The sequence below is a fragment of the Apodemus sylvaticus genome, chromosome 2 (genome assembly GCF_947179515.1).
Source record: "Apodemus sylvaticus chromosome 2, mApoSyl1.1, whole genome shotgun sequence".
Lineage (NCBI taxonomy): Eukaryota > Metazoa > Chordata > Mammalia > Rodentia > Muridae > Apodemus > Apodemus sylvaticus.
This window is the reverse complement of record NC_067473.1, coordinates 73,721,112-73,732,602: the sequence shown is the minus strand read 5'-3', so window position 1 is coordinate 73,732,602 and position 11,491 is coordinate 73,721,112. Positions and strand designations below refer to the sequence as shown.

Here is an 11,491-nt window from a genome sequence, read left to right as displayed (position 1 = left end):
GCTGGTGTGTGTTACTTAGTGACACCTGACTCAACAAAGTAGTAAAAGCCATGTTCTTTAGATATGTTTATTTTCTTTATTGGTAATCAAAGATTTGGAACCTGCCTGATAATTTTAAAAGATTCTCCACACATGAAGAGTTAGACCTTGTTCCAAGAAAAGAGATTCACAAGATGGATTGGGGGAAGATCGCTCTAGGGAGTGAGCTCAGCTCCAAAAGCTGTTTCTGAGACACGCTTCCCGGAGAACCACGGCTTCCTAAGCCTCTGAGCCTTGTTATCCTGGGTCAAGGCAAAAATAACCATGAACTAAGCGGAACTGACTGGCTTGTGTTTCTGCTCATTTCCTGTTTCCTGTTGCACAGTGAGCTGCTGTTTTGAAGGACGGTTCTTGAGCTCAGATCATATTTTTCTGACAAAATATGGATTGAAAGATGGATTGGCTTTACAGAAAAACACTCGGGGCCTTTGGCTCATGTTCTATAGAAACTTTTCCCTGGCCGCTCCATTCATTCTTTGAGAAAATCTACATTTCGGCCCCACCAGGAAAGCCAGAAAATTCACCAGAGCCCGATGCTGCGGAAGATGGGGAACAGAGCAGCCCCTGCCCATCAGCCAGTCCAGAGGTAAGTCCCAATATGTGAGTATGCTCACGTGTGTGTGTGTGTGTGTGTGTGTAGTGGATCCTATCTAGATTTGTATATGTGTTTAGATGTGTGTATGTATATATATATATATATATATATATATATTGTGTGTGTTTGCATGTTTGAGTGTATTTACTGTTTATAAACATTTGTGTTTGTGTATATATGTGATCGCATGCCTTTTGGTGTGTTTGTTGTATATAGTGTTTGTATTATATATGTGCATATAATTTACATATCTATATATGTTGTATGTATGTTTGTGTACTAACAGGCACATTTAAGTGGCTATGTAAGTGCATTTCTGTTCATGTGTACAGCTCTTCACATGCATGTGTGCTGACAGGCACATGTGAGTGGCTATGTTTGCACGTTCCTGTTCAGTTGCATGCTTGTTTATATGTAGTGTGTTTGAATGGGGTACAACTGTATTTTTATGTGTGCCATATTGGATGTATACAAGAGTTTACATATGTATATTGTTCTTGTATATGCATGTGTTGTATATGTGTATGGGCATGTGTGATGCATGTACACATTTGTTTTGTGTGTGTTTAAATGTATACATACTGAATCATGTTTATATCATGATTTATATTTTTTATAAATTTTTTATCATGTTTATATTTTTTATTTAAATTTATTTCATAGAAGACATTTTGATAGTGTGTTTCTTCTTTTTCCCACCTCCTTACCAACCAAATTTCATGTTCTCTCTCTCTTAAAAAATATAAAAATTTTAAAAACCTGAAAAATCAAAATAAACAAAAAACCTAATAAAACAAAAAAAAGTCAAAACAAAATGAAAAAAATCAAAAAGCCCACAAAACTACTTGTTCAGGTGTGAGCCCATGCCAGCAATAGATAACTAACCCATAACAAACTCAACATCATGTTTATTTGGAGGTCCATCATCTCATAACGTTCTGTCAGGGTATTTAAGGATTCCAGATTTAAGATTTTGGAATTCTTGTGCATGTGAATGTGTGTGTCTCTGCATCTATGTGTGTGTGTTTGTTTGCCTGTCTTGTCCTAGTCTGCTTTATTTTTTCTATTATTATTATTATTATTATTATTATTATTCATATGCCTTGTCTTTTGAGAGACAGAAAGAGTATAGATTCTGATGGGAGTAGGGTCAGGAAGGATCTTGAGGGTTTTGGGAGAGAGGAAATCATAGTCAGAATATATTGTATTGAAAAAAATCTATTTTGAATAAAAAAAAAGGAGGAAAAAGCCCACAAAACGACAGTGTTTGTTTTGTGTTATATATGTGGTTCCACGTATGTTATATATGTTGTAAATATGTTTGATATTTATAAACACGTATGTGGCTGTGTAGTGTATACACACTCATGTATATGTGTGTGGTTGTAGAAAGAACTATAATGCAGAAGCCCAGAGAGCCTTGTGCTCTCTGGAGACCTTTATGCTTAATGCTTCCTGTTTTCCCTCGGTGATGGGGGGCTGAACCCAGACTCTCACACAGCACACTGGGAAGCATTCTACCTCTGAGCCATGTCCCCACTTCCGTGCATGTTTGTGAATTTCTCTTTCTTTCTGAGCAAGATAACAAGGTGACAATGTCTGCCTTATCGGGGTGCAAAGTGTCACCTATGTGTGTGGCACTGTTCATGGGAGGGCAGTGAGGTTCAGAAGCTGAGCCTGTTTCCTTTTCACAGTGCTGGGTCCTTAACTCTTGGCTCCCCGGGAGCAGTCCTGGGCTTCGCACTCTCTTCAGCTTCTGCTGGGAACATTCTCCTGCCCACCCACCTGTTCTACAAAGAATGAATGAGATCGGGGAAGAAGCACTGCCTCATTTCCCACCAAGCATGGAAGGAAGCAGGCACAAAGACTGAGGGCTCTCTAGTTTTTAGGCCTGCAGGTCATAGATGCAGGAGGCACAGAGGCAGTCAGTGCAGCTGGGAAGCTGCTCACGCCAGCATGCAGCTGACCAGCTGAGGGAGGCTAGTGATGTAATCTGCCTCCTCACTCTTCTTTGGAAGCCACCATATTTCTTCAGCTACCTGAATCCATCCATACTAGCCCATCAAGCCAGACATTTGCTGAAACATTTTAAAAGTAGGTCTCAAAGCCATCTCTTCAGGGGCTCCCAATGGCTGTTGCCTGGGATTCAGAGACAGTAGAGCAATTTTCTAGCTAAGAAGAATAAAGTATCCAGTGGTGCTGTGGTGATGAACTCAGATCTTCTGCACTTGGGCACCTCACCCCAGAGCCTTCCTCTGGATTGTTTAATTCGGCTGTGAGAGACTTGGTCATTCGGGGAAAGCCATGAACCATGCAGTTTTCTTCCTGACCCTGTTAACAGCACTGTAAGTTCTTGAAACCAAGGACAGTGTTAGCTCAGGAAGCAAGCAATGCTCTTTCAGTAGAGCAGTGTTGGGAGTTCGGGGTGCTGTGGCTCTAATTTGCAAAGGGAAGTAAAAGTCAATCTGTAACAACAATACGTTGTGACATTGGAGGAGATGGTTTCTTCAGATTTAGGCCTGCAAATTTTCCCTGAATGGACACTGAGGGCCAGTCAGTGTGAGCATCTTAGCCAATGCCCTTGTCTCCACTGCACACTGAGGTGCCCAGATCTCAGCAGGGTTCTATCTTGCACTAAGAAAGTTCCTGTGGCTGCCTTCTTCCTTCCAAGCGCTAAGTGCAACTACTAGCTCACAGCCATGCTGGTTCTCAGTGCTAAAACCTAAATGGTTCTTTCTAGATTCAAGACCCAAAGCTGTACCGTCTCCCCACAACTTCCCGATCCTGTCAGTATAGATCTTCTATGGACTGAGACACAAAACCAAGACAACACCGCTTCCTTCTTTTCTTCTTTCTCTTCTTCGCCCTTCTCCTTTTAGAGAGCCCAGTCCTCACCCCAGGTCCTCAACGCACATCTCAGGGCACTGTCTGCCCAAACACAGTTAGTGGCTCCTTTCTCTATGACAAATAATCTCTTACACTCATGATGGAGAGCACAGTTGGGTGGGGAATATGGTTCCTAAAGCCTACAGAAAGTGTCTCATCTCCTCTTCCTCCCTCCTCATCACACAGCTGCCCCCAAACATGTGGAATAACTTTACCCTGACAAGAGAAAGGCAAGTACCCCTTAAAACACAATCAGTAAAAATTTACAGGCTGGAGGGATGGGTTAACGTGCTTGCTGAGAGAACCTAACCACCTGAGTTTGACTCCTGGCACCCACTGGGGAAGGAGAAAACAGACTCCCAAAAGTTGTCTCTAACCTCTACATGTGCATCATGGCACACAACTGCCTGCACATGCCCATCAAGTGAATATGCTCACACACATACATAAAAAAGTAAAGTTATTCACATGCTTTTAAGAGGCATTTTTTTTTCCGTAGGTAGAAGAGGAAGAGCGTGAACATAGTCCTGAGAAGAATCCCACAAGGCAGTTGCCCCTGGACCCTGGACAAGGACTGACAAAAGGTAGACTACTTTCCTAGCAGGTGAATCAGGGAAGTGCAGGTGGGAAAGCTGGTGTGCAAATGAACAGGAGACCACACAGCGAGTGCTGGGAGGGGCGGTTGAAGGCCCTCACCACAGAGCTCTAAATACCCACAGTAGTCTAAATAAAGCAAACCCCTGACAGGTGTGATGGCTGAGGAAGGTAAGAATTGCCAACCCCAAGGCAAAGGGCTGCCACACCCAAGCCCCCACTTGAGAAGGGCGTGTGCTCATACACATGACGAGACTCGCCTTGACTCGCAACTCTGCAAGTCAGTAGTGCTTGTGTGAGTGAGCTCATCCAATGTGTCATACTGATTGACAGTGCCATGCAAGCAAGCAGAATGTCCTCGGTGGCCACTGGGTAGGGCTCAGCCTTCACAGAGATTCACCATCGCTACCTAACCTAGGAAGACTAGGTTAGATACCTACCCATGGTTTCTTTCTAGAAGAAAGTAATTGTGATTCATTATATTTTAACATGATTTTTCAACATTTTTTAAATGAATTTGAAGTGCCTGGAACGTCAAGAGGAAAAAAAGCCTGATTCTTCTACCACAAGGGACAGTCACCAGCACAGGCTAAGCCTTTTTCACTTACAGGAAGCAAAGTTAGTCATTCTTTAAAAGAATCTCCTCTCTTCTTCTCATGATGTATTTAGCCTCTAAATATCAGTTTCAGGGGCTCAGATAGGAGCTGCTTTGGCCCTAACTGTGCCTTGACTAGGCAGGCAGGTACAGACATCCAACCACCCACATTTGAAACTCCCATGAACCCACTTAAATTCATTTCCTTTGGAAAAGCTCAAGAGAACCATGAAGACTTCGAGTCACCCTAGAGTGCAGCAGGTCTGCAGGAGTAAAACCCTTGGGTGCTGAGAAGGTGTGGAAGCAGAGCCCAGTAGCCCTTGGGAGTGCTGGTGCTCTGTAATCTGAGAGGCATCCGTGTCTCCCCTGGGGACCACGCTTGGAAAACTATCATTTGCCACTTGATGTGCTTTCAGTCTCAGCACCCACAAGTTCAGGAGAAAGACACTTCCTTCCTCGCCTCCAGCCCCAGATGTTTTTAAAACAATATTGGCATCAGATTACCCAGTGTTTGATTGACATCTGAGTCCTCCTTCTCAGCTGGTGGCTCTGATGTCCCCTTGGTAAGAATGTTCACTTCCACCTTTTAGGACCCAGGTTGAGAATTTAAGTCCATGGCAGAGCCCAGTGACAGGTGCTGGCCTCTGTCACTACTGCTGTCCTCATCCTAGGACACTGCTTCTCAGGTACTAAGGGGCATGGCCTCTGATAAACAGAGAAGACAGGATGGGCTCTAATCTCATCTCCCTGTGGTGTTTGCTTTTGCAAAATTCTTCCAGGTCTGAAGGAGAAAAACCTCATCCCAAAGAAACTGCAGCTCCTTCTGGTGGGGAAGACAGGAAGTGGGAAAAGTGCAACGGGAAATAGCATCCTTGGCAGGCAAGTATTTGAGTCCAAACTCAGTGCGCGACCGGTGACCATGACATTCCAGAAAGGGAGCAGAGAGTTTGAGGGGAAAGAACTTGAGGTGATCGACACCCCAGATATTCTGTCACCTCAGAACCAGCCCGAGGCAACAGCTAAGAAGATCTGTGACATCTTGGCCTCTCCAGGCCCCCATGCAGTGCTCCTGGTGATACAGGTGGGCAGGTATACTGTGGAGGATCAGGAGGCTGCCAGGTGCCTCCAGGAGATCTGTGGGAACAGGATCCTGGCCTACACTGTTCTGGTGTTCACCCGGACAGAAGACCTGGCTGAGGGCTCCTTAGAAGAATATATTCAAGAGAACAACAATAAGAGCCTGGATATTCTGGATGTTGCATGTGAGAGGCGCCATTGTGGCTTCAACAACAAGGCACAAGGGGATGAGCAGGAGGCCCAGTTGCAGAAACTTATGAAGGAAATCGAATTGATCTTGTGGGAAAATGAGGGCCATTGTTACACCATGGAACTTCCAAATGTTCCTAACGAAACACTTTAAACAAATAGCAAGGCTCTGAGGAGACAATCATTAAAGAGTCCTGACTGGAAAGGCTGTCCCAGATTCAGAGGGCCTCTGAGAAGACCATCTGAATGGTACTGATGCAGAGGGCATCCATATGAGCCCAAGCTGGCCATAAGCAGGAATGTCTTAGTCAGTGTGCTGCTGCTGTGAAGCGACACCATGACCACGGCGGCTCTTATGAAAGGAAGCGTTTAATTGGGGCTGGCTTACAGTGCCAGAGTCTTAGTCCATCATGGCTGAAAGCATAGCAAGGGCAGGCAGGCAGACATGGTGCTGGAAAAGTAGATGAAAGTTCTCCCATCTAGATACACATACAGCAGGAAGAGTGAGACTCTGGGCTTGGAAAGGGCTTTTTGAAATCTCAACACTGTTTCCCAAACCCCACAGGGACACATTTCATCCACAAGGCCACACCTCCTAATCCTTTCAAATAGTACCACTCCCTCATGACCAGGGATTTGAATCTAGGAGCCTACAAGGGCTGTTCTCAGTCCAACCACCACAAGGAGACTTCACCAGAAGCTTAACCTATGTCCAGCCCCTGTTGCCTGTTCCCTCTGTTTCCACAGAGAACTTTGCAGGCCTTAGGCCAGAATGTCCAGTGTGGAGATGAGGTGAGTTTCAGAGGGCAGAGGTAAATTATGTGTCCAGCTACAGAGCTTCCTTCTAAACACACTGGCCCTCCACCTCAGTCAGCAGCACTGTGCCCTCATAAGTGGTGTCCCACTGACACCACATTTTTTTTTATTTCCTGTGTCTATTCTTGGCTACAATCAAAGCTTTCTTTTGTGTAAACTGCATAGCTGCCTAGCCAACGTAGTCAGAGTTGATGCAACTTGTGGGTAGCCACGGACCAGAAGGTTGTACATTTCTTGGGTTTCATCCTTACTCATAAAGAGGAACAGGCACTGTGATTATTAAGATGCCTGCCCTGTGTAGTGGGTAGAAAATGACAATAAAACAGAATAGAGAGGGCCAGAACTCCAGTTACTTTTCTTCCTCAATGTAAGGTATTTTAATAGGTTGTGTTCAATAACTGTGTTCTAGCCACTGACTTACTTGTAAGCCCTTGAGAAACGTTGATGCAATGACATGTACAATGACTAATTCTGAACAGTATATGTCTTTCCGGGGAGGAGCAGGGGTAGTGCCATCTTTTGTGAGCTAAGGAGAGTTGGATGGATAGGAGCAGACAACCAAACACACGCAAGCCCTGCAGTAGAGCCAAAGGTAGGCAGGCCATGGCGAAGATCCCGAGAAGTCAAATGAGAGCACCAGCCCAGAACCATCCTATGTGCTGTCTCCCCTGGGCTCCACCAGAAGCCCCCAATAAAGCCTTCATGTTCCACGGGTACCACTTGCCTCCTTGTGATTTTTGTCTGATTTGGGAAAAGAACATTGAACCGATTGGTCACCGCAATGGCTCTGACGTAAATGACAAGATCTATCCTGGGCTATGGAAGAATGTGAATAGGAACCTAGTAAGAAACAAAAATAAAAATAAAAATGAATCAAGTCACTTGATTCTATTGAACCATAACAAAACGGTCTTGTGGGCACTTCCTCTGGGTCAGAATGAGTGAGGTTGGGATAAGAACTGAATAAGCCAGCCTTAGCCTAGGAGAGCCTTTCCCGGAGGCTGTGGGATATGGGACTGTCTACACCTGCATGGTCTTGGGTAGAAATGGTCAGCGCCCCTCCCCCCATCAGGCTAGGACGGGCGGCAGGTCACCTTGTTACTTCCCCTTTTTCTTTTGCGTCCATCACTCAGATTTAGATCTAGCTTTGGAAATATTAGAAAGCAAAGGATATTTTCATGCTCATATGAACTCTTTTACCTTGATAGGAATGTAGATGGGGGTTGAAGGGAAGGTCTGCGTATGTAAATGAACTCCACAGGAAGATCTTTTAGAAGGTTGAGCAGAGGAAAGGGTATCTTTGAAAGAAAAAAAAGAGAAAGACCCTGCAAAAAAAAAAAAAAAAAAAAGGCTGGGTGCTTAGACGCCATGTGTGGTGGGAACTTGCTTTTTACAAGAACTCTGCAAAACAAGGATGCCTTCCAGGAAAGATGTTCTCTATAGATAGGGTATTACCAACAAAAGAAGGAAGTGGGACATTGGTTCTGACCTCTTACAGGAAGTAGTTTAATCAATCTGTTATGCCTCAAATGGAGCTGAGCATCTGGGAGATTCAAAATAGGTCCTGGGAGTATGACCTCTTTAGCTAATCAGTAGCTAAGGGGAGGAAGGGACGGGTAGATCTCCATCATCTCTTCTGCTCCTGTCAACTGTGTAGCAGAGGCTCCCTCTCCCATAGAAGGTTGGGAAGTAGGGTGGTAGGGACTACATGGGGACTGTCAGGACTCAGAAGATGTGTCCTGAGGTCAGGCCGGATGCTTATCTGCAAGTCTGTGTCTAATCTCTTCTGTCTGCCTAGAAAGAGGAACTCCTAACCTCTGCTGAACAGGAAAAAACATCAAAAATCACTTCTTTTGGCAAATGACAGTAACGGCTCTGGTTTGGAAAATTGCTGGAAAGTCCCTGATAAAGGACGTAGCACTTCCTTGTATTGTTTTGACTTTCCCCAAACAGGAAACAGATTGTTTCCTCTCCCCTGGCCCCTATCACATAGGACCATGTGGTCCTAAACAGACGTGGGACCAACTTTCACTTCCTTGATCACCTCCTTCTGCCCCAAGGTAGCCCCAGCACTGAGTTGGGCACAGCTAATCAGGCATCTTGATATCCTTAGACTGAACCAGCTACCCCAAACAAGCGTCTTTATTATAGATAAGGCTTGCACTTTGTAATAACGTTCTAAGGATACAATGGATCTATGAGTAGTGTGGATACACTCTGTTACTGATCGTAGAGGGAAAGGAGGGCTGAGCAAGCAAAATGTGCTCTAAAATCTCGCCAACACAAAAAGGCTCCTTCAGGTAACGGTGACAGTAGGACACTATGACAAAATGCAAAGCAGGCAGTGATGTCCTTCTGTTAATGTTTGGTCCTGCTATGCTAATAATAGCCTTTCTAGAAATAAGGGTTTGAGGAAACTTGAAGAAGCCACTGTCAGTCAGCAGGAGCCTGGAAAGAATATAATTTTATGTGAAATTGTGAAATAAATTCATTTAAACTTGGCAGGTTTAAACACAAACTAGGATTGGAATACCAGGAGAAAGCTGAACATTTTTCTTCTAAATTTCTTTATTCTTTTGCAGTGCTTTCTCACCCATTATAGTTGGGAGGAGATTACAAAGTAAACGTTTGGCGCTGTGTAAATCAGTGCAGTTTGAGCTGCTGCACAGCTAGCTCTGTATGGTGGAGGCAGGCACTCTCTGAAGTTCCACATGGTGGCTGCAGGTACACTCTCAGGGAAGGCTTAGCTAGCTCAGCCGCCCCGCGGTTCTCTGCACAGGTTCCAAGGTCAGGTGGACTCTTCGCAGCACACTTCTGCTCCTCTCCAGCAGTCCTCCCTGTCTGTGGGATCTGAGAAGTCAGCCTACAAGTCTCAGCTCAGGTAAATCAACATCAGTTTTCAGATCAGGAAGTATCCTTGGTCACAACTGGTCTAAAATTCCCTAAGGTGTACGAGGATTGCTCCGGGCCAGCCCAGGCAAACCACATTGACATTGTCTGACGACCCCTCAGAGATAGTGTGCGAATGTGGCTTGGCAGTCAACAGAGCTGATTTCGATGTGACAGAGGGAGGCTCCGAGTCTGTTCATGGCTAGAATAAGCTCCATCCAAGCCATGTCTTCCTCCCTTCCTACTCAGCATTCTTTCATAGCAACTTCTACCCTCGAAATCCTAGGAGAAAGAGGAAGGCGGCACGGATATGCAAGAGAACAGGGCTTTTTATTACCAGGGCAAAGGAAGTGCAGAAACCCACAATACTTCTGCTTATGTTCTTGGTCATAAGGCTGCCGCCAGCCACAGGAAACCCTGTGGGATGCAACCCTCATGGACACTTTGCTTTCTGGTAATGGTGTCGCTCTGTTCATAAGGAAGGACCAGACTGTAACACAGACAGAAGGCAGTTAGGCAGTTCCACGTCTATCTGCTCCCTCAGCTTAGTCCTCCTCACTCTGAAGCCGCCTCAGTCTCCCTCCTTTGACTGACTTCTTGCTACAACCCACTGTCCAAGCTAAGGCCTTGTTAATTAAGGCAAAAAAATGGGTTAAGAAATGAATCCTCAAGAGTAGGAGTCTGGTTTCAAACCATGCCAGAGCTTGTCCCCTGCCCAACTCCCTCAGTGACACTCTGGATAGAAAGAAACCAAGCAATCCACCAAAGTTCAGGGGAGGAGCAGAGCTGGACTCCCCCTGAGCTTTTTATTTCCTGGAGCAGCACCAGGCGAGATGAAATTTGAGGCACATGTTTGTGTCACTTACTCCTTCGCCTTAGCCTTTGGGGCTTTCTCTTGGGTTGCTCCCATATTCACCACCTACAGTTCCACTGTACAGACTACTGAGCAAGGGAAGCTGGGTTGTGTTAGTGTGTTAGATGAAGTCACTGTTTAACACTGGCTGCCAGGTTCCCCCAGCATCCTTTAGTACCTGCTGGCCTATCCTGAACTCTGCAACCCCAGGGGCGAGGCTGCTCTTTCCCACACAATCCAGTCATTTTGATTAGTCAGTCTTTTTGTACCTTTGACTGCTGCATCTTGTTTCTCCCTTTCCCCTCCCCCCTCCTCACATGACCCAGGTCAGTCTGGCCGTGCCCACTCTGGACTTTCCCAGATGTCTAACTATGCTCTCCCACACATCTATAATAAACCTTCTCCTTCACCATATCTAGAAGCAGTTTCTTTCCTTTTTTATTTTTTTAATTCATCAACAGTAATTGGAAAATCCATAACAGAAACAATCAATTCTTAACAAAATGCTCACGCTAAGAAGGCTGCCTTCTTTGGTTAAATCTGTATTAATATTTTACATGTTAGAAGATGATCATTACTATCTACTTCCTGTGTATTTTTATGATGTGAACACTGCATTTTCACAAGAAAACATCCAGTATTTGTCGTATATATTTACCAAGTACTTGGAAATTGTTGAAGTGTAAAGTATGTGGCAAGGTCTAATAAGTACTTTTCAAACACATCTTCAGATGTAGCTGGTATAACATTTCTACACCATTTTAGTCTCTACCTTGAGACTCAGATCCTGTGCTGGACAAAGGAAAGGGGCATTTCTCCTGCTTCAAGTATTGCTAAAAAAAAAAAAAAAGAAAGAAAAGAAAAAAAAGAAAGAAAAAAAAAAGCAGGACATGAGAAAGACATGCTTCCCAGGAGTCTGTGAGAGACATGCACAGAGAGGACTGGATCAAATAAGGTA

At 44.8% G+C, this 11,491-nt stretch overlaps 1 protein-coding gene across 1 annotated transcript; it reads left to right on the top strand.

Moving 5' to 3' along the window:
- Positions 1-344: 344 nt before the first annotated feature.
- Gimap6 (GTPase, IMAP family member 6) lies at positions 345-7,507 on the top strand. The gene is made up of 3 exons (XM_052173678.1): positions 345-625; positions 4,020-4,104; positions 5,489-7,507. Exons 1-3 carry the CDS (start codon positions 434-436, stop codon positions 6,127-6,129), a joined length of 918 nt encoding a protein of 305 aa, XP_052029638.1. The 5' UTR covers positions 345-433; the 3' UTR covers positions 6,130-7,507.
- Positions 7,508-11,491: the final 3,984 nt, after the last annotated feature.

Excerpts from the sequence above, each read along its gene's own strand:
- Gimap6 (XM_052173678.1), top strand. The coding sequence starts at position 434 with ATGGATTGGCTTTACAGAAAAACACTCGGGGCCTTTGGCTCATGTTCT. Across the intron at positions 626-4,019 it reads GCCCATCAGCCAGTCCAGAG|GTAGAAGAGGAAGAGCGTGA; the intron begins GTAAGTCCCAAT and ends TTTTTTCCGTAG. Across the intron at positions 4,105-5,488 it reads TGGACAAGGACTGACAAAAG|GTCTGAAGGAGAAAAACCTC; the intron begins GTAGACTACTTT and ends AAATTCTTCCAG.